Genomic DNA, 26,741 nt, shown 5'->3' on the forward strand with positions numbered 1-26,741 from the left:
GCCCAGATCTCTCCTTCTCAGGGGCTTTTCTTTGGTGTTACACTGGATATTGCTTGATCAGCACTTGACTCGCAGACGGGAGCGCTGCTGATCTGGTGATCAAGCCAACTCCATGGTGCGTTAATCAACTGTCATGCCAAGCTTTCCGACTAGCTTCCACGCGGGTGCCTTGTCCATGGATAAACGGTTGGTGGTGGATAAATGTCTCTCGATTCGAAGTGCAACATCCCACAGGCTGCTTTTTCAGGGGAAACTTTCAAGTTCTGGAACCGGTCCTTGCCAGATTGATGCACAAAGCCACCAGCGGAGCAAGCCTGCTTATTGGCCACTCCCGAGGTCCTGGTCAAAATTTGATCAGTGATACGTGACGACGACCTCGATAGCGAGCAGATTCTCCAAAGATTGTTTTGTGTTTTCATGGACTGTCCCTTTGCCTTCGGCAATTTTTGGCCGGATGAAACTTTGCTTTATTGCGATCGTCGATATCGCCGTGTTTGACCCAGAGAAAACCTTTCGTGTTGCCCGATGAAGAATTCGTACAAGAGACTTGACCCGACTGGGCTCACCCAACTTTCTAATCTTTACGTCTCTAGGCCCTCTTAAGCGTTATTACTTCAGTATTCCATAATAAATCTTCCACAGCTGAATGATTTGATACAGATAGCATATTCTGTCGATTGTCTCGCTTAACCGAGGGGGTTCCAAGCAGAAGCACCGCTTAACTTCAGGGCCAATTGTGAGACCAAAAGCGCGGAGGGCTTCTATCCTCTTTTTAGTCCTCATTCAATTCAGCTGGGCTCATCTTGTCCAGAGCATTCAAACGGCAGTCTCAAGAATCTTAAAGCCTTAGGTCCGCTAGGACTGCGCCTTTTTCATCATTGATTTTATAACGAAGCAACCTCAGCATACACGTCACTGATCACAAGAGTGTCTTATCAAGCTGTCCTTTTGCGGGCTATGTTTTATCTAACGAGATAGTGAACACTGCCTGGCGTTTTATCCGATAGGCGGCTCTGCTTTCTTTATTTGACATGATCTGACAAAGAAACCATGTGTACTTAGTATCACCAAGACTCACAGCTAAGGCCCTCATGTTTGCAAGGGTAATATGGCTTAACCTGATGCACAGTAAGCTTTGGGAGCCATGATTGAAGAGTCGAGGAGCAACACTTACAATATCCGGATGCTCCGGCCATGGGGTGCCATGGACATTGAGCTCCTCAAAGTCTTTGGGTGGATTCTCCAGTATAGCGTCCATCAAATACTTGGTGCAATGTATCGTATGGCTGTAGTTGAAAGGAGGATCATAGCCCAGTGAAATCCACAGGTGCGTCTGCCGCAGGGTGTACATGCAGTGATATGTGTGTTCCTTCCTCGTGACCCAACCGGCGGTCAGGACCTCGCTCGTCGGTGGTATCTCATGTTTTCCGCCCTTATCATAGTATCGATGCCATGGCCCTTCATTGTGGAATTCTTTGAGTAGCGCCACGTTGTCTTTGTGCGCCATAGGCTCTTTGGGCCACCATTTAAACGACATGGTGTCAAACTCGCAGCCCCTGTCGCGCGCGATTTTGGGTAGGGCACCGTTGGGCGCGCAGACATACCCCGAGAGGTCGAGGTCCATCTTTTGGCAGGTTTCGCATGATGGGAAGAAGGCGAGATACGCCAGTATTGAGAAGATGAGGATGGGGGGAACGAAGAGATACCATGATTTCCAAGCTGGGTCGAACTGTTGCCATGGAATGTATTTTTTGACTCTGACGAACCCGGCTTCTTGATCGACGGAGGAATCTCTCGAGGCGCCTTCTTCGCAAGACTCTCCTTCAGTCTCATCTTTGAGGAGTGAGTACTTTTCTTCGTGTTTGCCCGACTTTGGTGACATGATGTGCCTAAGAAGTGGCCGACCCCACCCGTGAAAGGCTGGGCTGCAGTCGTTCTGTGGTGGAGGTAGACTTTCTGCTCAATACAGAGACGACTTGAAGATATGGCATCAGTATGATTGTGTAGGACTAGAAGCTCCAAGTAGAGAGTAAAAGAGACCGACGAATTACACTAGTGTGCCCCATCGAGTCCAGGCACTATTGCGACGGTGAATACAAAAGGTTTGAAGATAATCGCATTGTTGAACTTTCTCCTCACTATTCACTCAAGCACTGGCTAGTACATCGGCTCCAGAATGGATATCTTCGTGCAGAGTATGGCTTGCTGTGGGATCGGGGGTGGCGGACCGAATGCCCCACATTTCCGGACCGAAGCGCCGATCCACCATCGGTCCGACAAAAATGCCCTACTCCGGTCGACTCGTAGATGCCATCGACGTTGATCGCTGTGTGAAAAAAATCGGCAGAGTGGGAAGCCAGTTGTCTAACTCGAAAAAATTTAAGCTCGCACAGTTTTCGTAGTCTCAGTTGTTGTGAGACTCAAGCAGCAATGCCCTTATCAACGCAAACGGATGAGTCAAACTGCGAGATACTTGGTGTCAATCAGGCAGAACCGCGAGATTTCTATCACCAAAGCCTTCTATATCCTTTGTCAGCTCTCCTCCCATGTCTAAAGGAAACGTGGTCTTTTCCGTCGCTGCAAAACCTTGATCGAAGGGCCGTGCTGTAAACATCAAGTGTTGACACTCGTTCAATGCGACGATTTGCCCATCACTCTACTCGCTATGCTTGAATAAACTAGCCAGAGGACAAACCTCTAGATAGTTCACGAGATATTACAATGATCATCATGATTTATTACCCCTCTATTTCACAGGTGCAAGTTCAATTATGTAAGCCAGCTTGGAAACCTCGAGGAGTTAGCGCGTCTGAAAAGGACGAGTAGATCTTACGGTCGCTTGAAACATGGCTGAAACCTCACCACCAAGGATCCTTGAAGCTCCCATGTTCGCGAATGTCCCGATGGGCCCGTTGGGGGTCTCTCGACCATCCGTTGCTCTCCATTCTTCTCGATGAAGAAAGGGAACTGGAGTTCATCTCTTGGCAAATTCTTGGTGTTCTTGGCCTCCCAATCGGCTATCGTGGCGGCGTCCTTCTTTTGATGATCTTGTTTGTTTGGTTAAACAGCAGCCATGCTCTCCGAAAATCGTCCACTTGTGTGGTCCTTCTTGGCGCTATTCCTTATTTTCGTCTGGAGCCTCCGACTTTTAGGCGTTCACGACGCGATCGCGGATACAGTTTCGACGTTTTTTCCCGATGAATCGAACGAAGAAGCGACGACTGAGAGCGGATTCATGCGGCAAGCAATTGATGTCGAATTCCCAACTCCGATCGACTACGCGCCCATTCGGGAAACATGCTCTCGCACTCGGTTTCGCCCTGGGCTGCTGTTCAGCTGCGAAGAACAGCATGGCGGCATTGGCATGGTGCGAAATCAAATATTGAAGTGCGTTCGTTATGCGATCCACGGCGGGGGTGCACTCGTTCTGCCTTCAATGTCACTGCGGAACGCGAAAGATATTACCGATATCGAGACGGGAAACGAGGTGCCTCTCGATTACCTGCTGGATCGCGAGGCCTTTATAACACGATTGACGGAAGGGTGCCCCGGAATGATCGTGTACGAAAAGGCAACGGACTTTCCCTCCTACGAACACCGGTTAGGGGAGCCACTGTCTCTAGTGGGAGACCATTTCGAGCCAGACCACCCACGGGAAGGACTGAGACACCCGCGAAAATGGCGATATTTCTTCGACAATTGGCTCGAAGAGCAGGGAGTTCGAGAACACATGGGCCCAGATGCCCCAGTACATATCAAGATGGAGCAATCCTTCCTCGAGTACCCCGTACGCGACGACGGTGACGCCTTTGTGCACGAGTTTGGCAAGATCCTATCCTTCAGGAACGACACCCGCGCTCTTGCGGCAAAGATTCTCTACTTGCTTAAGGAGAAATTCGCGCTTCCTTTCGATCCGAGAAAAGCAATCAACTCCAATGCTTACTTCGGGGCACATCTACGGCTGGAGAAGGATGCCACGTCTGCCTGGGGGCCCGATGAATGGCGGTTCTCGCGGATGGACGACCAATTCGAAGAACAATTCCGCTATCTCGAGCGCACGGGTCTGAACGTCGTCTATGTGGCATCTGGGAATCAGACTGTGGTCGACATTTTCGCCGAAAGACTCAACAAGTATCTCTCAATAGAGACTGGTACGCCGAGGAGGAATATTACGGTGGTGACCAAAAACGACCTGCTTCTCGGGGCCGACCGCGAGCAACTTGATGCCCTTACATTTGATCAGCATGCCCTGGTGGATTTCCTGGTCATGTTCAGAGCGAGTGCATTCATGGGCGTCGCTCATTCCAGTTTCCCGTGGACAATTGCCCTACGGCGGCACGAGCTGAGTAAATATTCGAAATTCGGCAACGAAGGCTCAGATCTTCTGAGAGACGAGTACAGCATTATTATGGGTATGGAGGCCGACTATCCATATGTCGACCCCTTTGTGTATGGCCTGTGGCCATAAAGCCATCTCGGCATCCCGGAGAGAAATGGGACAGCGACATCGTATGGATAATGAAAGCATTAAATACCAGCATGTGTATAAGTTTTGACAGGCATCAAAATACATGTAGAAAGACTCTAGCATTACCACAGTAGAAAAAGAAGCAAGAGCGCGTCTAATACCAACCAACAATCGAAGTATCCAACTTCTAAGTTCCCTGCCACATGGGCCGCGATCTGCATTATGAAGCAAGGGCTGCTTTGATGTTGCCCACCGTCTGACTCTGGTGGTCAATCAACAGATCAAGCAGGCGCCGATATGTCTGCGTTAAGGTCTTCATAGTAGTCTCAGAGAACAGGGACTCGTAGTAGGTAAGCGTCGCGTCAAGCCGGGATGGCCCCTCGTTGAATGCCAGCACCAGTAGTTGCTGCCGATTCGACATATTAGTTCATGCAGTCTTGTTCAAGACGAGACCTCTTGACGTACCTCGTGGGGATCCTGCTTCCAGATTGATTGAAAGCCAATACTAAGATCATCATCCGAGTACTTGACCTTTCGGTAGTTGACCAGAGTGTTGAAAAGTCCAGTGCTTTCACACCCCAGCTGCCGCTCCACTTCGGTCAAGTCAAAGGTCTTGTGCTCCAGGCTGCGGATGTTCTCATCTTGGAAGGCCTGCAAGGCCTGCATAACCATCGTAGAATCGTCAAAAGTAGCGCAGGCTATCATCATTGATAGCATCGGCCCGATGACCTCATCCGCGTGCGGCAAGTCAATGTCTCGGTCAGAGACTAGATGCCCAAAACAAACGGTAGAGTGACCAGTGTAAACATGAAGGAGCATGGCCCATGCGAATTGAAGAACGTTCGAGAGAGTCACCCCGGCCTCGCGGAGAAACTGTTTCAATTCGACCGTGATATCCACCGCGAAATTGACGGAACCCATGGTGTGAGGGTCTGAGCCGCTTCCCACCATAGTCTCGATTGGGACCATGTATGGCTTTACACCCTGTAGCTTGTCGACCCAGTATTCATTGCTTGTGTGGAGATCACGCCGAGAGTTGATGTGCTCGATGTAATCATGAAAACAGGTCAGAGGATTTGCCCCTGGACTCTGACCACGATAGAGCGTGACAAAGTCGGAGAAGACGTGAGCCAAGCTAACATGATCAATCAATATGTGTCCCATGACAAAATGGATGAATGTCTCCCCAGTAGGGCCAACAAAAAGGCGCACCGAAACTGGCGGTGAATTCTCCTTAAACAGCTTTAAGCGAACGGCGTTAAGATGAAGCCTAGCTTCTTTCATGGCTTCTTCCTCCGAGTTGACATGGAGGACTATAATATCCGTTTTGTGCTCTTTTAGAGCTCTCTGGTAGACACCTCCCGAGGCGAGGTCATGGATAAAGACAGTCCTCAGTATCGCATGTCGGCTAATGGTTTGCTGCCACGCTTTTTGAAGGGCGCCGGTATCGACAGACGGAGACCCTTTGAGAGCATTCAACAAAACAAGACTGTTGAACATATAGGGTCTCTGGGGCTTGCTAAGGAACGCCTGATACATCCTTTTCTGGAACGGCGAGCAGGATGACACGGTCTCGACATTGTCGGGAGCTAGGACAGAATGCGGCACATGGGCCTGATTGCTGGTAATTCTAGGCAGGGCGTGATTTGCTTCGGGCCTGGTGGCTCGCTTCGTAATTTTGCTTGCCAAAAGCCTGATTGTTGGATTCGCGAGAACATCCTGTGTTGTCACGTTGAGGCCTGCTGCTTTACAGAGTCTCATTACTTGCATCGCTACATATGGATCAGCATCAGGATTCAACCACTCGCCGACCAGTTGGAAAAAGTGGACTCTCTGCTTATACTCACCATAGATAGAATCTCCTCCAATTCTGAAGAATGACTGCTCAAGGCCTATCCGGTCTGGATGTCGAAAGTCAGATGTGTTCCCAGGTCGCCCATTATAGTTCACTTACGACGTTCAATCTCAAGAACCTCCGCCCATATACCCCTCAAAGCTTCATCCATTGAAGAGCCACACTCACGATCCGAGGACCCTCCTTTGTGAAGATCAAGAGCATCCTGCAGTGTTCGATGGTCAATTTGTCCTACCCAGCTCATCACCCGTTGCCGATCCAACTTGAGTGATAGCTGAACTGGGAGGGTTTTGACAATGAGCCATGATTCCGGCATCATATACTGAGGTAACTCTCTCTCAAGCGCCGAAGTGATTGTATTCATCGCATCAGCCAGCTTCTGGTGCATCTCTTGGCTGAGGCTGTCTTTCTTGATGATGACGATATCCTGGTTGTAATTGCGTGTTTCGAGATTCGATAACACGACTGTTAGGCTAACGACAGCCACAAGACGTCCTTTGAGATTACCCGATTCCGGGACCAGAACCATGCTATGCTGAATGATTCCTGAAAGATTGTTGAGATGATACTGAATCTCGCCAAGCTCAACCCGTTGGCCACGAATCTTGACTTGGGAGTGGTCTTTCCTGCGTTGGATGAGGAGGCTTCCATCTTCGGCATACCTCACCAAATCACCAGTCTTGTACAACCTTCGAGAGCCTCCGTCACCTTCATATGAAAGATACTTGTCAGCCGCCCATAGAGGAGGCTCAATGAAGGCAGTCGCAGTTTTTATCTCATCGTTGAGGTAGCCTTTGCCCACAACCGGACCGTCGAGAAGTAGCTCGCCGATAGCCCCAACGGGCATCAACATGTGGTGGTTCTCCGGATGAACAACCCAAGCGCGACACCCAACCGGCCAACCGATATTCGTAGCAATCGTATCCACCTTGAACGGCGCTCCAATGGTGCTGGTCACTGAGCACTCCGTTGGCCCGTAGCTGGGCCTCATGTGGATCTTCCCAGCCCAACGAGCTACAAGATCCTGGCCCATCGGCTCTGCATGAACGGTTATGAACTTGACAGACCCCAGATCTCCTGGATCAAGGGTACGGAGAAAGGATGGAGTGAAAGCAGCCCAGTTCACCTGCTTACGCGCGACAAATCCGGGGATGTCGGACATGCGCTCTTCCTCGGACGGGATACAGATGCAACCGCCCGCGACAAGGACGGTAAATATTTCTTCGAGAGAAGCATCGAAGCAGAAGTTTGTGAACTGCAAAACGCGGGACTCGGCCTCGATTTGAAGCCAGGGGGAGTTATAAGCCACGGCGGAGCAGAATGACTTGTGCTGGATCACTACTCCCTTAGGTGTGCCCGTTGTTCCTGATGTGAAGATGACGTAGAGTGTGTTTAAAGGAGTGACAGAATGGGTTAGTGAGATGCCAGAGTTTGGAATATTCTCGATGGAAGTCCTGTCGACGATAACAAGGGTTTCCACGAGGCTTCTCAGCTTGTCAGACTGTTTCGGCGAAGACAGTCCGATCCTGGCCCCAGTCTGCTCAACCACAGACTCATTCCTCTTCGGAGCACCATTTGGATCAATGTGAACGAATACCGCCCCGGACTTTGCCACTGCAAGCATTGAAACGACTGCCCACAGAGACTTTTCGAAACAAAGAACGACGATATCTTCAGGCACAACTCCCAAGGCCTGGAGTCGAGACGCGATGTTGGTTGATAAGAAGTCCACTTCGGCGTAAGACAAATCGCCGTCCCAGGCGCAGATGGCTGGCCTCGAGGGCTGTCTGTTGACTGTCTCCGAGATCATGTCGTGGATACAGCGGCCATTGGTCTTGAGTGGGAATGAATTCCATTCCTGCATCTGCTTCTCGTCCAGAGCGCTAGTAAGGCAAATCTTTGAGATCTGGGCCTCTGGGTCGTGGATGATAGCTCGCACGGCGTTTAAATAGACAGCTAAGATGCGCTCCGTTTCAACCTCGGCCATGAAGTGTGTGGTAGTCTCAATGGTGATACGACACTGCTCTTGATCTTCAGTGATGCATAAGGCGATGTCGTACTGTTCAAGGAGAGTCAGCATTCTCTTGCTTCATGATGTCTCAACTGCGTAGGAATCAAACGGAAAAAGAGCAAACTACCTCGCTTGTGTCATGTGCAAAAAGCAGCTCCGATTTGATCCTCCCCGGCCCCGGCGTTGCGGTCGTCTTTTGGAAGTTAAAGATGGTGTTGAAGAAGGCATATCCACTGCGCCGGGCTGCATGTTGGATTCGCGCCAAAGAAACAGCCTGCCTGGCAAGATGATCAATGTTATCTTCCTGTAGTCTAGTCAAGATCTTTGAGATGCCCGTTCTTGGACCCAGTTGTACTCTGATGGGCATAATATTGGCCATCGGACCCACGATCTCTGACGCCCCCGGAACCGGGATGTCTCTTCCGTGGCTGAGAAGACCAAAGACTACGTCGTCTGAGTTCAAGTATGTCGACAAAACCATTGACCATGCAGCTTGAAATATGATGGGAATCGTGAGATCCAACTTTCGACATACTGAGCTCAAATCGCCTTTAGGAAAACTGGAAGACGTGCGGGTAAACTCGGGAGCTTGAATCGAGAACGGTCGATGTTGGCGTAGCGCTGGGAATAGACATGGCGGTGCACCATCCAGATAGCGGCACCAATATTGTGTGATCTCATCCAAATCTTGCCTTTCGACATAGTCGATATAATTCGAGTACGGGCAGGTGTCTTGTCGCGGACGACCGTCCAAAGCAGCCATAAAATTTCGAATCAAGAGGCGAGAAGTCGTACCGTCAGTGATGATGTGATTCTTGTCCAAAAGGCAGTATATAGAACCGTCATCTACGGTGTACATCTGAAGTTTATAGAGTATCTTGCCGCTCAAAGGTTTAGGTGCGATAAAGGAAGATTGCTCCGCCCATAGGGTTGGTAGGTCAGTTTCGCTTCGAAGGCTGTGGACCTGGATCTCGGCATCGACAGCCTTCAAGACGAGCTGAAGAAATCTCCCAGACGCATCTTCAATGAAGACAGTCCTCAAAATTTGGTGCGTCGCAACAACCTGCCTCCAGGCTGCTGAGAGGTCATTAGGATTGAGTGGCATTGGCCCAGAGAGTTTGAAGAGAAAGTGCTGGCTGTACTGATTGCTTACACTCTTCAGCTGTGATAGCATGAGGCTATCTTGGATTGGGGAGCAAGGAAGGACTAATTCTATTTCGGTAGGTGGGATGCCGAGGCGGGATTGAGCGAGATTGAGAATGGAGTTGAGTTCCTTGCCTTGAAGTCCAATCGAGGCAACCGCAGGCTCCAAAGGCGATGGTGGCAAGCGCTGATGTTCGCCCGTGAGAGCCGTAATGAGGGCCCTCAGACTGAGTTCAAATTGATGCAGCCAATCTACCAAAAGATCTTGGTGGTGCATCCGAGAGTTCCACTCAACATGTAGAGACAGTTCCCTATCCTTGAATGATGCTAAGATTGAAATCAGGGCGTATCTCGATGAGCCTGAACGCTGTTGTTGTCTGAGGCCCGAGATCTTCTCTTGGATCTCATCCCCACATCTCTTGAATAGAGAATCGTTTTTCTCGAATTGCTGGAAAGCCCCGAGAAAGTTGAGAGTAACCTCCATTGGATGATGATGCTCGAACGCCTCCTCCCCAGCTTTGCTCAGGAAGCATGATGCGAAATAAGCCAATCCATTAAGGGGAATGTTTTTGCGGAACTCGCGGACATCCCTGAGAATATCATCATGGCCGTTCGCCATGATGGGAGAGAAGGTTGTGAACCAGCCAACTGTGTTGGCCGGGTCTACCTCAGGGGAGAAGACTTCTCGCCCATGGCCTTCACTAAACAGGGCAGGAGGGCGTCCGAATATCTCGACAAATGACTCGAAAACAGAGGCCAACAACATGTCATGAGCTCCGTTCCCAGACACGTCTTGCGCCGAAACTAGTTGGTGAGAGACATTCGAGTCGAGAGTGATGTTATGCGTAACACAGTCCCCGAAACAGTTCCTCTCATCTGCCATGCCCCAAAATGACAAATCAGTGGCAAGTGCATGAGCCGATGGAGACAAAACGCTTTGAGGTAGTAAGCTCAGTGAAAGGCGCTGTTGCTCCAATGTCCAATGTTGGAACGATGTTGCTTCGTCTGCGATCGGCGTCCCGAAGAGGAGATATGACTCCAACTCACGCAAGAGTATCCGCCACGACACTGCATCTACAACAAGGTGATGGATTGTCATAGATAAAAGGGTCTGGCTTTGAGACTCGAACAAGTCCACAGCCACGAGAGGACCGTTGGTAAGATGGATCGACCTTTTGGCCTCGCTGACGCAGTCAACCACGTAGTCGAGCTGTTTGCGACTGTGAAATCGCGTGCGACAGTAGTCAGCGACGCTGATGGTAGATCTAGCAGGTACGTATTGCGTCCATTCACCGTGAAGACATCTGAAGTGCGCGCATAGCATCGGGTGAGTCTTAAGGAGAGATTCCAAGGCCGTCAACAGTTGCTGTTGGTCCACGGCCTGGGTGACTTCAACCACCATGGTCTGCTGATCAAGATCGTCTCCCTTGGGCGAAGTTTGGAAATGGAGTTTCTGGATGGGAGAAAGTACGAAAGCTTGCGGTTCTGTGGGATCTTTAGACGTGTTGGTTTGAGCTGAAGCAGGCGAGGCAGCTACTACGGTTGCTTTGGCTAGGCGCTCGATTGACCGGTACCGAAGGATATCAGCAGCTGATATGTTTAACCCCATCTGCCTCGCCATGCTGCTAATAGTCATTGCCGAGATAGAATCACCGCCTAAGACAGATTGATGAGTCTCATATGACACGTGCGCTCTCGACAGTGATAAAACTCACCAAGGTGGTAAAATGAGGTGTTCCAGCGAATCTCATCTTCCCCAACATTCAGGGCTTCACCCCAGATGCGCCGCAATCTTATCTCGAGTTGGGTGCCATCTCTTTCAAAGCTTTCGTCATCCATACGAGGTAATAAACTGGCAAACTCATCAGGAGTGAGACTCTCGAGATATTTGGTTACCCCCTTGCGATCGAGTTTGCCTGAAGAATTTCTTGGAAGGGATGTTAGAATGAACCACAGCTCTGGGTTCATGTAAGGTGGTAGCTTGTCGAGAAGGAAGCATCTCATGCAGTCAATATGCTCGAGCCAAGGTGCATCCAGGATCTTGATGGGCGATGCGGACATCTTTACGGGCTGCGCTACAGCTGAGCCATTCAACGCGACGACGGCCAGCAATCTTTTCGCACAAGGTCCAGATTTCGGAACAAGAGCGAGGCAATGCTGCACTCTCGACTCGAGAACCAGCTGTCGCTCGATTTCTCCCAGCTCAATCCTCTGACCCCTGAGCTTGACCTGCGCATCTCTTCGCCCGACAAAGTGGAGTTGACCAGCAGAGTCGTATTTGACTAGATCGCCGGTCCTGTAAAGTCTTTTACCAGGTGCCCAATCGAGGCGCTCAACGAACGAGATTGATGTTTGAGCAGAGTCACCCAGGTAGCCCCTTGCAAGAATCGGGCCTTCCACCAGGAGCTCACCTACTGCACCAATAGCCTGAAGGATATTTGGGTCATCAGGCCTAGCAACATATGCTGCGCACCCAGGAACGGCAAACCCAATATTGGTGGGGCTGATGTCCTTTGAAAATGGCGGACTGATTGTGCTAGTGACACTACACTCCGATGGCCCGTAAACCTGGATGAGTTCTGTGTGTGGTGGACAGGCCCAGTTCTGAATATTTTTGGCAGTCATTGCCTCCCCACCAAGAACCATGGTTCTCATAGTCGGTAGCGTGACCGGAGTGAACATCTCAGCGAATGAAGGCGTGAGATGTGCCCAATTTGCCCGTGATATCGATGCAAATCTGGCTAGGTCCGGGTAGCTCAACCGGTCGTCCTCGCTTGGAACACATAGACAGGCACCGACGGCCAAAGTTGTCAGATGATCTTCCATACTGGTGTCAAACCCATAGGAAGCAAACTGTAAGACTCTCGAAGCGGAGTTGATGTGTATCCCATCGCTGTGAGCTTGAGCCGCATACGCATACGCTCGATGTTCCACGACGACTCCCTTTGGCTTGCCAGTAGAGCCAGAGGTGAAAACGACGTAGGCTGGGCTGTCGGGAGAAACACGTGGCAGCGGGATAGTATTATCATTTTTCGGAGAGGCCTGGTCATTATCAAGTTGGAGGACCTGGCCAGCCAAATGCCTGATTAATGGTGACTGTTGCTTCGAACAAATGATAAGTCCAGATTCTATAGAGATTCCCAACTGATGCAGGATCTCCTTTTGTCGAGTTTCTGGATTCGAGATGTCAACAGGAGCGAAGGCATTACCGCTCTTTAAGACGCCGAGAAGGGCGATGGAATACCATTTTGACTTCTCAAGGCAAAGCGCGATGAAAGCTCCAGGTCCGATGTCCCGCTTCAGAATCTCTTGGGCGACAATGGAGGCAGCTTCGTCAAGCTCTTGGTAAGTCATGTTTCCATCCCACGAGTGGATTGCCTGCGCATTAGGCTGGAGCCGGACTTGATTCTCGATCAGGTGGTGAACACAAGTCAAATGGGGACTGGGCGGCGGAGTATGTATGCGTGAGTTCCACATTACGACTTGTTGCATGTCCCAAGTGGTAATTGCGGTTGTTGAAATGACGGCAGCTTGTGCATCATCCATCTCAATCAACCTCGATAAGATGCCTGAGAAGGTATGCGAGACGTTGCTCGCCATCACCGATGATAACGTGGCCGTCGAATAGGCGAGTCGCACCCGAATATCCGAGTCCGAGTAGACAACTTTTAGCACAATATCGAAATCAGAGGCGTTATGGGATGAGATTAGCTTGAAGAAGGTCCTGCTGCTGGTGTCGGACATGGAAGGCGAGTAATACGAGGTCATGATGGTGTTGAATAGCTTCGTTTCGTTGGTTCCAAGAATCCGTTGCACCTTGCCAATAGAGAAGCACTGGTGTGGTAGCGCGTTCAGAAAGTCTTCTCTGATAGTATGGATTAGGCCTTCGAGCGACATTTTGTGTATTCCACCAACACGACAGACGAGCAAGTTCATCATTGGCCCAACGATTTGAGACACTCCAGAAATGGGCAAACTTCGCCCGGAAGAAAGGTAACCGAAGCAGACATCCGCGTCTCCCGTGTAAGTGTGAAGGACAAGAGCCCAGACAGCTTGCAGCACATTCGATATGGTCGCATTGTGCTTTTGGCAGAAGGCGCGGATTTGATCTAGACCGACATCGAGAGGCATCTCTGAGACCTGAAAGGATCCGGCACCACCCGGTTGGTTGTCGTTCATGACTGGGAACGAACATGGCTCTGTCCCGTCCAGATAGTCGATCCAGTAGTCGAGCGCACCGTCTTCGTCCGTCCGAGTCTGTAAGTAGTCGATGTATCTCCCGTATCCTGGTGCTTGGCCAAGAAGCCGAGAGCCCTGCAATCTCTTGACCAACTCATCTACGATTATCATCAATGAGCTACCGTCAACGGTCAAGTGGTTCAAGTCCATCTGAAACAAGGCTCGGCCCGGCTCTTGAACGTTGAGGTAAACTGTGACTTGGTGCTGAAGCCTCTCTTCGTCTGCGTCGAGTTGCTCAAGACTCCCATCCGCGAACTGGCGTCTTATCTCCTCCAAATCCTTCGTATAGTTGATGATCATGGCCTCTGGTTTAGACTTTAGAACGACTGCATCTAACAAGCGGCCAGATGTAGTATCCGAGGTTTCCACGTAAAAAGTTCGGAGAGTTTGATGACGGTCGATAATATCGTTCCAACTCGTTTGGAAGTGTTCCAGGTCAAACTCAGCCTGAGTCTCAAAGAGCCCCCGTGTTCGGTAAAGCCGCTTCGAGACCATCTTCTGACCAATATACATGTTCTCTTGCATTGGACTGCAAGGATAAACGTCTTCAACGGCATTGTCGCTCATGTCGTACTTCTCCCGCAGCTTGTCAAAAATCTTGGTAAAATCGTAGTCGGGAGGCATCTGCGAAAACTTGCCATCTCCCTGTCTGAGTTGTTGAGTTGAAGGACACCCAGCTTCATTGTCGGAAGCTAATGAGGCGACTTCGTTCAGGGACCTGTGGAGTAAATCTTGGAACCGGACGCTCAGGCCTTGCTCAGAGCATTTTTGGTACAGGTGAACTGCCTTGAACGAGTCTCCTGGAAAATTATAAGCACCTCCATGATCATAGAATTGAGCAAGTCCTGCGGGGCTCACCTCCGAGCGTAACGAATGAAGATGTATCATCAATGTTTTCAACCGGGATCGTCAAAATGTTGGCAATAAAAGTCCTGAGCTGATTGAAGATGACTTGCGTCCTGCCTTCCGGAACGGTTGTGGCAGCCATGAGGGGCGAAAAGTGAGATTTCGGCTTAAATAGTAACACAACTGACTTGGCTGAGGTTGAGTGTGTGCACTTTACTGGTGCCTCTAGTCAAGTACTGAGTCACTCATCAACATAGAATTGCGGCTATAATGATGGCTATCGGATACTCTGAAGTCATGACTATAGCTAGAAGTGATAGAATGGCCTGAAAGGTTTTAGCAGCCCACTGCCCAGGGTCTCCCCAGTGTGCATGGCTCTATGCTGAATTGCCGCTCACAAATTTCGAGTCCTTCTCAACATCCACCTGGCGTGCCACGCCGGACTGGCGTCGAACATGTTTCGGTCCGAACCCCAACTCTATTCCATACCAGCTGGGAACGTCAACTCACTGGTTTACATGAAAAAAGGTACTCCATGAAGAGTATGAAGCATAAAATACACGGGCTGTTCGCAAACTTGGACATTTCGAGAGCCGGTAAAGTACAAGCAGTGAAGTATGGAAAGCCCAGCGATGATGATTCTTCTCGATATCGTTATTTCCGGGCTTAGAAAAGGCGATTTAGAGCAGCCTGGGGGACCACAGTGTGCGTACCAACACAGTTGATAGAAGCGAATCGTGAATTGAAGGACTTTGCACTGTGACTTGATTTAGTGGCAGCGATCGGGACTTGATCTATACGTGCATGGTTCTGCAAACGCGACAACCCCAAACTTGACCGTACGCCGTGCCTTGAATCCTTGAATGCAACTTTGCCTGACTGTTTCTTTGATTGAAGCTCACATTTGATGTTTCGCATACAAAGTGAGTTAACCGGAGGCCGAAGCCCAACTCCCAAGACTTCAAGGATGAAAAGCTCCGGTTCTTAAAATCACGCATTGCATGAGCGCACGGCGACGTCACCCAAGCACTTCTGCTGCTAGCAGGGGGTCAAGGCAATCAAGAACAACGAGCAAATAAGGGCGCTTCATCCTCGATATCGTGTGTGCTTCTTATCTTTAGTGTCTTGAAACTGCCAGGGCGCCACGAGATAAACCTGCTTGCCCACGCATCCACCCACAGACACTGACATTCTGCGGCTCGCGTTTTGACGTATGACGAAATGAATTCAATTTGATATTAATAGCGAGTACCACTTTCTACTTCTCAAAACGTGGTTTTTTCCTCTTAGTTTTCTTTCGTAAATCAATTACTTCTCATCCAAGCCCCTCTTCACTTTCACCTGACGAGAGCATTGTCAATCATCGCAACGCCAAGGCCACTGAGGTAGTTGAGAGACCGACAATAGCAACAAAGTCACCATCATGGGTGACCTAGGTAACCTGTTACACATTTCTTTCCACTCAACTGCCTACTGACGCCCCGGCAGGACATGAACAGCAGCCGACCCGTGAAAATGATACCATGTTTCAAGCTTTCGAATGGAATATTCCGGCAGATCAACAGCACTGGAAACGCTTGAAAGAAGCCGTCCCGAAGCTCAAAGCCATTGGAGTCGACAACATTTGGCTTCCCCCAGGTTGCAAAGCACAGTCGGCGGAGGGCAACGGTTATGATATCTACGATCTTTACGATCTAGGGGAGTTCGACCAAAAAGGTGGCAAGTCGACAAAATGGGGACCGAAAGAGGATTTGGTTGAGCTTTGCAAGACGGCAAAAGAGAATGGAATCGGGGTCTACTGGGACGCGGTGCTGAACCACAAGGCTGGAGCCGATAAGACGGAGCGGTGCCGCGTTGTCGAGGTTGACGAAAACGACCGCAACAAAGAGACATCAGAGCCCTACGAGATCGAAGGATGGTTGGGGTTTGACTTTCCAGGCCGAGGAGACAAGTACTCCAGCATGAAGTGGCACTGGGAGCACTTTGGCGGCACCGATTGGAACCAGGAGAATGAGCGGAAGGCCATCTACAAGATCATGGGCGACCACAAGGAGTGGTCTCAATCGGTTGGCGACGAGCAGGGTAATGCCGACTACATGATGTTTGCCGACATTGACTATTCACACCCGGAGGTCCAAGACGACGTTAAGAACTGGGGCACATGGATCACCAAGGAATTGGGACTCAAGGGCTTCCGTCTCGACGCTGTGCAACACTTCAGTCAGCGATACACCAACGAGTGGATCGACAACTTGCGAGATGAGTGCGGCAAAGACATGTTCATCGTCGGAGAGTTCTGGACCGCGGAAACTGAGCAGATGAAAGAGTGGCTGGAAACGATGGACCACAAATTCTCCCTTTACGACGCGCCGCTCGTCTACAACTTCAGTCAAATCAGCACAACCGAAGACGGCGATTTGAGGAAAGTCTTCGACGGCAGCCTCGTACAAGAGAAGCCCATCAACGCGGTCACTGTGGTCATGAACCACGACACGCAACCAGGTCAAACAATGGACACAAAGATTGAGGGCTTCTTCAAACCCCTCGCGTACTCCCTCATCTTGCTCCGTCAGGAGGGCTATCCTTGTCCCTTTTATGGAGATCTATACGGGATGAAGAAGGACTCGGAGCCGCCGTCTTGCGGCGGGAAGCTTGCCGATCTGATGCTTGCTCGTAAGCTCTATGCCTACGGCTCTCAGGAGGATTACTGGGACGACGCGAATTGCATTGGTTTCGTAAGGCGTGCGACCTGGGATAAACCGGACGGGCTTGCTTGTGTGATGAGCAACAAGGGCCCTGGCGAGATTCGCATGGCGGTCGGCCAGGAACACATTGGTGAGAGATGGACCGATTTGCTAGGCTGGGAGGAAGGCGAAGTGGTCATAGACGATGAGGGCTTTGGCATCTTCAAATGCCCAGGCGTCTCGGTATCTGTATGGGTTAACAAAGATGCTGCGGGTCGTGAAAGATTCCCTACCAACTTTGATTCGAACATCTATCAGGAATAGATGGATAAATCGTAGTTGTATACTCTAGGTACTATTGGAGGCATGGTTTAGAAAGATGTTCCAATTGGATGTCTGCAAGACCCCTTTTACAGCTTGATTAATAAAACTTTTAGATTTCTGCTGAACTCAACACAGGTAGGGGCATGTTGGCTCATGCTCCATACATGAGCTTGTAAATTCATTTCGAATAAGTCTGAAAGCGACATGGAAAGATCTGTGATGTAAGAAGAACACATCACCAACTCAGGTGGCATAACATGGGCTTGCAAGCTTGAGTTCACAGAACGGTTTGGCTCCGAGTGTGGTCTCTCTCACTCACGTGAATCCATGCGACATTTCAAAATCTGGTGAGGCATTTGTTCATGCTCACTGACCTAGGTAGCTCATACACTTTTCCTTACAGTGGAGGAAGAAGTACGTTGTGGATTCACCAAGTCCTGCATTCGGACTCGGAGGCCGCGCACATTCTCGGCCCACGTGTCGCTCGCGAGGGAAATCCATCCCGGATTCCGTTAAGGACCACCGCCATAGATCGCGCCACCACAGGCACCCTGATGAGTTCTTATCTTGATTCGGATTGATTACATTTTCCCGTGACATCGTAAGTCGGCAAATAAGGGTTCAGAGGCGAATCCTTCGGGCACAATCCGTGACCGACCACAAGCCATGTTGGCCTCCATTCCCCAGGCTGCGTGGCACCCGGAACACACTCCGTCAGTTGATTTCCAAGTCTGTCTGGAATTAAACGTAGCTTCAGGAAGCCATTAGATTCCGTTACTGACTTTGATTCCTTAACTTGTGACTAAACTCTGACATGTTGCTCGGCTTGCTACATGTGGTAATGCGAAGAGCGACGGACAATCCGACAGACAGCGGAAGATCAACGTGATGTCATTCGGGTCCGGCTTCCGGGACGTTCGACAGCCACCGCCTCACCCGGGGCGCCGCTTGCATCAGTCTTGATACTCCTGGGGATTAAAGCAATTGACTCCAAGCCGACATCCATGCCTAATTGGTGTTGACGGTCTTCGTCCTTTCCAGATTCAGTGTTGGTAAGGTCGGTTGTGCTGGCTTAAGCTCAGACCGGCGTAGTCCAGCGTGGGGCTCGTCTTAGGTCTAGATGTTGGAGGTAAATCTGCTGGGGAAAAGCCAATGAAGTTGGCCATGTGTCAAGGCTAAGTCACACAGTTGTTTAGTTCAACATTTTGCCAGGAACCAGCGTCACCGAATCAAGATCGAATATGGTTGTAAAGCACCTGGACGCTTCTGAGGCGGCAGAATAATTCAGGCGAAACTCATGAAGCAAAGATTGAAATTTCACCACACCGCAAGCTTTGAAGGAACCACGGGTAAGACATTAGTGGAATAGCGACCCGGTAGCGACCAGCAACCCGGTTGGACTCATTTCCTTCACAGCGCCAGGGAGCCGAGCAATTCATCGTCGAAAGTTATATCCGATTCGGGTGGTCGTAAAAAACATAAGCATCTAAGATCCTTCCTCAGCCTCCTTCTCAAGAAGCTTGACCCTGACTGGAGGGGCGGGAGCATCGGGAGGCTGCCAGCAGTGCACCATGACAAACAGAAAATGTCAAAAAATAGCACACCAGACTGACCAGACAGCGCCAGCAAGGCACCCAAATGGAAGCCTGCGCGCTCCCCTGTAAGCTGCAAGCCAAGCCACCATACTTGATGGGAGCCTAAAGCGGTCTAGGGCACTGACATCCCCGTGGGAAACCCGACCATGGCGCCCTCGAAAGATCCTCGTTATTATTCATTTAATCATTTTTGATGAGCTGTTTGGATGCGTGGGGATACGGCTTTGCCCTATGAGGCCCATAGCGCGAGGATCTTGCTGTTGATCCAATGTTGCTTCCGAAGTTCAGGTTTTCCTTGCAGCCGGATCTCTGAATTTCCGGTTCTGACATCCGCCCCAGCGCGTATTCGGCTCTCGCGACGAATGGCCTATTTAGCCTTTGAGCACTTTTTAGACGCCAGCTGTGAAAGAGACCATGATGTCACTTCAAGTTGCGTGATCTTTATTGAGCCTCCCTACCTTCACTGGAAGCTCTTGGTCATTGGGATCAGGCCCTAGGCCTTCCACTGACTCGAGTATTCGACCATATTTGTAGAATGGACGATCTGCACCATCAGGATGAACCACCTTCGTCTTTTGTGTGCACCGACTGGTTGGGTCTCGATGTTTGGACGGAAATAAGCCTTGGGCGGCGGCAAGTTGAGCCCACCTAACTCGGATGAACCAACAGTACCTCAGGGTAGCATCGGTTCTTTGAGCCGACTAATCGCGGACCTTGACTTTGAATGATGAAGTCTCATATCACCTGTGCCGATTTCACAGTCCTTCACAGTCCCTTGATCTCTGGGAAATGGGCATGACTGGAGTTATTCGTGGTGGACAAATCAACGATGACTTCGCCATGTACCCCATCTTGCCCATACTGCTGACGGTGGGACGCTTCTGCTTGCTGATGCTTGTTCAGCTAATGCCGTTGCGGCGATCCTGAAGGATTATGGCTCCACGTGTTAGCGCACCGCGCTTCGGGGGTGTCCCACCGCGTCTCTCTTGCATTCCTCTTGTGTTTACTCTCTGTACTTCGTACGGCTGCCGCAATGGCGATGCGAAGATTCGGTTAGGAGCTCGCACGCAGACGTTTGCGGCGCATCTTCCTTGATATTCCGTGCAATTTATCTGAGGGAAAAAAACAATTTCCTCCAACACGTCGGCTTTCGTCCACAAGAATCCGTACTTACTGTAAGAACGATATCCGCACCATGATTAAAGCACACAGTCACCGTGGTTGACCAAGTCTCGGGACCTTCATGATTCAACCACCGCGGCCCCGCCGGGATACATGTACCTCAGCGTCGTCCGCCGAAGGATTCGATAAAGTATCCGCCATCAAAGAAACCGTTCAACCACTATCGCTATTCCAGGAAACCGAAGAACGAGGTGACCGGGTTTGGGGGCTGTGAGTGTCGCCCCGACGCCAACATGCAGGCTAGTCATCTTAGCGTCGACCCCGGCAAGCCTTGTTGTCTTACTCCAAAGCTGAGCCCATCCCGTCGTGCCTAACCCACAGCCTCACCTCGCCTGTTTAGGCTACTCGTTATTCCATCATGAATCCCCGAACACGCTTGTCTACTGTCGAGGCTGGGGAAAGGCGGAGAACTAGCTGTCGCTCAATTCGACGGTCATCATGGCGACTGAGGGTTTGATATAAGACACGGCGCTTCTCCCAGACTTCATTCCAAGCCAGCGAGAATCTGAACAACTCCTACGGCGCCCCGGATTATCATCCTATTTGCTTATTCATACAACTATTCATCAACAGTTGTCGAGATGCGATCATCATTCACCTGGGCGCTAGCCCTTGCAGGTGCAGCTTCTGCAAAGCCTACGCAGACAACCTCGCAGGCAACACATACCGGACACCATGCGTCTTCAACACCCGCAAATGCATGTGCCGTTGCACAAGCAGCTGCAGAATCGTTCCTCTCATCCAGACCCAGTGCAACAGCAGCTGCGATAAAGCCCTCAATCGCATACGAATGTCTTAAGTCGATCCCTGTTGATAAGCAGAATGACTTGGATCTCCTCAACTACATCGAGCCATACATTAACTTCCAAAGCACCTTGGAGCCCCTGGCCAACCCTCCGGAAGGCTATCTCGTTCCCGGCGTGGATGTTATTGGTGGGCTCGGCCAGATTCGAGCCCGTGTAATGAAGGACAAATACAAGAGCCAGATCGAGTTTGCGCTCGACATCAAGCGGCTGGTAGGTTATGATTGTTATGAAATCTGGTTGCCATTTAAACAGAATCTGATATCCACTAGTTTACTCAAGCTTCTGATGGTCACTTCAACTACAACCCGGCCCTTCTCAGCCTCTTTACCTTCCGCAGTCTGAACAACCTTGTTTCTGTTTCCGATGATGGTCTCAGCGCTCCGAGAGTCTATCTCGTTAGCGACTTCCTCAAGTCTTATGTCAATGACACGGATGTCTATGATATCAAGAGTATCGACGATGTCCCCATCACCGAGTGGCTAGAGGCACAATCTGCGCGAGTCTTCACCCAGGACCCAGACGCCAAATACAACTCTCTCTTCAACACGAACCCCGCCACAGAGTTCCAAGGTGTAGGCAACGAATTCGCCCTACGCTTCCCTGGACATTGCCCGGACAAGCAGGTGATCAAGTTCACCAACGGCACCGAGTACGTGGATCAGCTCGTAGCCATTGTCGGTGAATCGCTGGTCGAGTATCTCGGCAGTGCCGAAACCATTCACTCCAAGGTTGAATTGCCCCCTACCAGCACCAGTTCTGTCGCTTCCTCCTCGTCCGCTACATCCTCATCCGCCTCTAGCGCAACACCTACAACGACCCAGATCCCGGGATATCCGTTGCCAGTATCCAAGCACGCGAGTGATTGGATTTCGACGTACTTCCTCAACGGTTCCTACGACGACACCGCCGTCCTGGCCGTGTCTTCTTTCGCTCCGTCTGATATCGACACCGCAAACAGCACCTTTGAAATCGCTGAGGCTAGACGTGTTGTTGATGTCTTCCTGAAGAAGGCTAAGGATGCAGGCAAGAAGAAGCTCGTCATCGACCTCCAGGCCAATGGTGGTGGATTCATTGCCGCTGGCTTCCAGCTCTACAACCAGCTTTTCCCCAAGACCACCGATATCTGGGATGGAAACCGCATTCGCGCTCACGAAGCCTTCGACGCTATTGGACTTACCGCCCAAGAAGCTTCTCCTGATACTCTGGCAGACTTGGTTTCGAATGTACTCAACGATAAGCTTGAGCCCTTCAAGACTTGGGAAGACCTCTATGGCCCGGAGGTGATTGCCGGACAGAATGTTACAAACCTGTTGCGATACAACCAGACTCGCATTGGTTATCCCACGAGCACTGGTGACCAGGTCTTCCAGCCGGAGAACATCGTTGTCATCACCGATGGCATCTGTGCCTCTACTTGCACCATTTTCACTGGTCTGTTGGTCAGGGAACAGGGAGTCCGCACGATTGCCCTTGGAGGTCGCCCGTCGGAGGCTCCAATGCAGGCGATCGGCGGTGTCGAGGGTTCAGAAGTCCTCGACTGGCCGTCTTTGCAGGCTGCCATCATGCAGGTTGCTAGTGACGCCATTGCTGCTAACGAGACCGACATTCTCGAGGCCGCATTTGATGTGCTGCCTGACCTTGGTGACCCTCCTCTGCTTCCCACTCTCGCCAAGTCAGGAGGCAGCTTCAATTACCGCAACGCTTACGCTCGCAAGCGTCCGGACGGGTTCCCAGAGCAGTTCATCTATGAGGCTGCCAACTGTCGTTTGTTCTACACGTCGGACATGCTTACCAACATTACCGAGATCTGGGCCCGCTCCGCCGACTCTGCCTGGAACAAGGCCAAGTGCGTTGCCGGATCGACTGTCAGCAATGACGGCGTCATTAGCAATGACATTTTGCCTTACAGTGATAAGGTCATTGGTATGAACTTGGAGTACAAGGGACCTGGTAGTCTGTCGTACAAGGGCGCCTACGAGCCTCCTTCTCCTTATGTCCAGAAGCACACCAACAACAAGCGTTCCATTGTCGAACAGCTCAATGTTCCCGAGAACTTTGTTTACGAGCCCACCAAACACAAGATTGGTGATCTGAAGGAGTACCTTGCACAGAACATGCCGGAGGACTTCAAGTATGAGCAGAAGGATAAGATTGCAATTAGCCACACTCACCTCAACCGGGCTTAGTTGAGTCAAGGTTTTGGAGGTAAATTATCATGACATGAATACTGTAGGAGGATGACTTTGAATTCCCTACTTTTGTAACTATTTAGACACTCGTTGATACCCAATGAATTAAAAGTCCCGATGCAATGAGGAGTTTTTCATGATGTTCCGGTGACGCTGGGCCCGTGAAATCTTGGAGACGACTGGAACAACCACGTGCCTTGAGATACTTGTGGTCTCATGACCCATAACGACCTGCCTGGGCGCTCATTCGCAACCAATACAGATAGTCTCCTAGAAACCTTGCCATCCCTGCATTTGGCTCGTTTGAGGGTAGTCGAAACTCTGGAGTCTGACATTGCCGAAAATGTCTACCGAGTCTATACTGAAGAATTAACATGGTATGAATTCGGCGAAATCAGTCAAAGTCACATATCTACTCCGTATACATGCTCTGCTAGACTATGCAGCTAATGACTAGTCAAAACTTACAATTGCGTATTTCATATCCGTATCATTTGCGATACGTATAAACACTGCCCGGGCAGCGAGCCAGTTCCACGGCTTAGGGTTCATTTGTCGACAGCCTCACCTGTGATGCAACTAAGCTAGCTGGCAGGAAGCGCTCTTAGTTAGATTCATCTCTCTCTCTCTCTCTCCCAAAGCATTTGTCGTTATTTTTCCCAGTTACGGACCTTTCCGGCGTGGGCGATTTAGAGATGGACCCACTCTCGACCAAGTCATCGCTCTCGGTCTTCGACCGTCAAATGTAGATTGGGCTACATGTACCCCAACAATGTCTACTCTGCAATACTGCAAGATCACAACAGAACCACGACATATCTTGACCCGAAAAGCATCCCCCTCTCTGCATTCACTCCTGATTATTAGTTTTCGAAGTAGTGTTAAAGATTATTCATTGCACCGCGAGATCACACCTTGCCACCGATGTTCAAGTCAGGGATTGACATGATCTTCAGAATCCCCAAGACGCTCTACGTACCTTTCTCGGCAAAGTCCAAATCGGGCTGTGAGTCCATTATTATGGAATCCCCGTCGGGCTTAAGAACGCGACTCATGCTTACCTCTCCTAACCTTTGACAACGAGGTCATTTTCAAGCGAACATAATGGCTCGGGCTCTGGAACTGCAATTAAGTTTCTCGAGCCTCGGCACACACTACCGACTGATAAGGTAACATCCCTACTTCTGAGGGATCCTAGCCACACGGTTGACTTTCTCTACCCGAAATATAGCTGGCTTCACATGTTTCGTCCCAACGACCAAGTTTGACCAATTTGCTCGAATGCCAGTTCTCAGTATTCGGCCTTAATTAGTAACAGAACTTGTTGACAGAAATATGGAACAAAGCATCCAATCCTAAAAACGCAAGAAAGCTTAATGTGAACACAGCCTGAACTTCTGCCCATGTCCTTGGGACGTTACGTTGACACAGAATCCCACCAACCAAAACAGCCACGTGTAAGTGCGGAACGGCGAAACTCTGTGTTAACATGCGCAATTGGACCGAGTCTATTTGGCTCAAGTGACCCTCAATGTTTATGTCTCTATTCTGCGAACATTTCGGTGCTTCGTAAAGCCCAGGGTTGATTTGAGGAACTCTTGTCATTCAACACTATGCTGAGTTGTTTGCCTGACACAACCCTTTGGTACTAGTCTAGGTCTACTCGCTCAAGCCTCAATCTTTTTTCCGGGCGAGTATCATGTGAACCTGCCATTTGAGTTCCAACGGCCCATTCCCAATGTCCTTTGCAATCTCTTGCCATTTAGGCGACTGCCATGACTCCTCAGTGAAGCCAAACCGCATAGACTCGAGCGATTGCTTCAGCCACTCAACCGAGGCTGAGATCCTCCAGTCCTCGCTATCATCTATCGCAACACGCTCAGATACCCCAAGATGACCCACCGGATCTGCTGTCCCATCGAGGGGTTGGTAGTCTTTAGCATACCATCCATCCCCACAGTTAATCTCAATGCGTTTGACATCCTTCCAAACATCGTCTCTAAGCGGAACACAGTCCATGCCATGAAACATTTGGCGAGCAGCTCGCTTCCAGTTCTCGGTCATCCACTCTTGCTTCAAGAGATGGGCGGCATGCTCGCCAATGAAAGCCTTGAAGGCCGTGTTTGCACTCTCGTTATTGGTAATCCCCGGAAAAGGGCCGTAAATGACGGCCGCAAAGGTTCCGTTCCCCCGCAGGCTCTTTGCGACGTTGCTTAGAGTGGGTCCAAGGATAGTCCAGTGCAGTGACTCGCAAGCCATTACGAAGTCGACGTGGTCTACACCGAGCAGGGGTTCCCAGGGGTCTTCCCCGCGACAGTTCCGGTATGAGAAGTCGGTTCCAGTGAATCGGTCCCTAAAGCGTGCGCGGCAGTCTTCGATGTTCTTGGATTGCGGCTCAGTCAGGACGACATGCGTGGGAGGCGAGGGTGTGTGCGTCAAGAGGCCTTCGGCGGCATTGCCGCTGCCCGAACCGATGTCATGAATGACGTCCAGAGGGCCTTCATGGTAGTTTGTCCAGAGCTTCCACATAGATTCTGGATAGGGAGGCCGGTGATCGACGTAATGCTTTGCCTCCTTGGCGATGGCCACATTGGGTTGATGGCCGGCATCTGGGTGAGGGGCAGCGAGGGGGCCACTCATTGTCGACAGGGTTCGAACGGGCGCTGGCCTGTGTCTCTGTTGCTGGGTGTTCTTATAATGGTAACCCGAGAATGACACGATATGAAGGCAAAATAGTCGATCCGCGTACGGTTCCGGGCCCACCGCTTTCTCTTATTCTTGGGAATGGCGGTTGGCCCTGTAGTGCTGATCCTCGGACTTGAACGTGGTACCGAGAGAATCCCATCGGACTGGCTGGGAAGAAAGGGAGCAATTCTTAGGTTTGCATGGTCTGTGTTTCTTTCCGTAACCGACGGGTTGCGACGGTAGAGCTACACACCTTCTGGTCCGAGTCTGATGGAGATACTGGGGTGCAGGCGACTGACTCAATCCACGGTCGCATTGCTTAAACTTTGACGTTTCTGATAATTAGGTGGTAGTAGATAAGCGCGTCTATCGAGTCTTTCAAAGCTTCTTGGCCTTTGAACGAACAGCCACGCACTACTTGAAATAAGTTTTGACAACACTGGAATTAGTGGAAGTTTGTCTCTGATCATGTTTCCAACCCCTGCTTTACCGACGGCACTGCCTGCAAGATTGACAGATGGTTCACAGAAAAACACCGAATTTCGAGCGGGAGCGTGATTAGGTTCCGTTGGCTTGGAAGCTCTTGGAAGCTGGCTAAAGAGGCTGTAGCTTCCGCCTCAGAACAAGGCTCACTTACGCATGTACCTCAGCTTGCAAGGTGTGAGCGGGTAATCGCGAAGTAAGTGGACTCGGGGCACGCGGATCCAGATGCCC

General features: G+C 50.5%; 6 protein-coding genes across 6 annotated transcripts; 3 read left to right on the forward strand and 3 right to left on the reverse strand.

Moving 5' to 3' along the window:
* Positions 1-3,436: 3,436 nt before the first annotated feature.
* Positions 3,437-4,468, forward strand: N0V96_009910 (uncharacterized protein; the record flags this gene model as incomplete). The annotated part of the gene is made up of 2 exons (XM_065758780.1): positions 3,437-3,600; positions 3,667-4,468. The coding sequence occupies 2 exons, from the start codon at positions 3,437-3,439 to the stop codon at positions 4,466-4,468; spliced, it is 966 nt and encodes a 321-aa protein (XP_065612547.1).
* Positions 4,469-4,688: 220 nt separating this feature from the next.
* Positions 4,689-8,713, reverse strand: N0V96_009911 (uncharacterized protein; the record flags this gene model as incomplete). Its single annotated transcript, XM_065758781.1, has 6 exons — positions 4,689-4,874; positions 4,934-5,603; positions 6,021-6,057; positions 6,316-6,369; positions 6,423-8,382; positions 8,690-8,713. 6 exons carry the CDS (start codon positions 8,711-8,713, stop codon positions 4,689-4,691), a joined length of 2,931 nt encoding a protein of 976 aa, XP_065612548.1.
* Positions 8,714-12,160: 3,447 nt separating this feature from the next.
* N0V96_009912 (uncharacterized protein) lies at positions 12,161-14,704 on the reverse strand (the record flags this gene model as incomplete). Its single annotated transcript, XM_053197995.2, has 3 exons — positions 12,161-12,218; positions 12,398-14,516; positions 14,575-14,704. The coding sequence occupies 3 exons, from the start codon at positions 14,702-14,704 to the stop codon at positions 12,161-12,163; spliced, it is 2,307 nt and encodes a 768-aa protein (XP_053044486.2).
* A 1,281-nt stretch (positions 14,705-15,985) lies between these two features.
* On the forward strand, positions 15,986-17,570 carry N0V96_009913 (uncharacterized protein; the record flags this gene model as incomplete). The annotated part of the gene is made up of 2 exons (XM_053197994.2): positions 15,986-15,998; positions 16,051-17,570. 2 exons carry the CDS (start codon positions 15,986-15,988, stop codon positions 17,568-17,570), a joined length of 1,533 nt encoding a protein of 510 aa, XP_053044485.1.
* Positions 17,571-20,928: 3,358 nt separating this feature from the next.
* N0V96_009914 (uncharacterized protein) lies at positions 20,929-23,339 on the forward strand (the record flags this gene model as incomplete). Its single annotated transcript, XM_053197993.2, has 2 exons — positions 20,929-21,363; positions 21,423-23,339. 2 exons carry the CDS (start codon positions 20,929-20,931, stop codon positions 23,337-23,339), a joined length of 2,352 nt encoding a protein of 783 aa, XP_053044484.2.
* Positions 23,340-25,016: 1,677 nt separating this feature from the next.
* N0V96_009915 (uncharacterized protein) lies at positions 25,017-25,982 on the reverse strand (the record flags this gene model as incomplete). Its single annotated transcript, XM_053197992.2, has 1 exon — positions 25,017-25,982. One exon carries the CDS (start codon positions 25,980-25,982, stop codon positions 25,017-25,019), a length of 966 nt encoding a protein of 321 aa, XP_053044483.1.
* Between the last annotated feature and the right edge of the window lie 759 nt (positions 25,983-26,741).

Source organism: Colletotrichum fioriniae, assembly GCF_027942845.1.
Source record: "Colletotrichum fioriniae strain IMI 355084 chromosome Unknown scaffold_13, whole genome shotgun sequence".
In the NCBI taxonomy this organism is placed as follows: Eukaryota; Fungi; Ascomycota; class Sordariomycetes; order Glomerellales; family Glomerellaceae; genus Colletotrichum; species Colletotrichum fioriniae.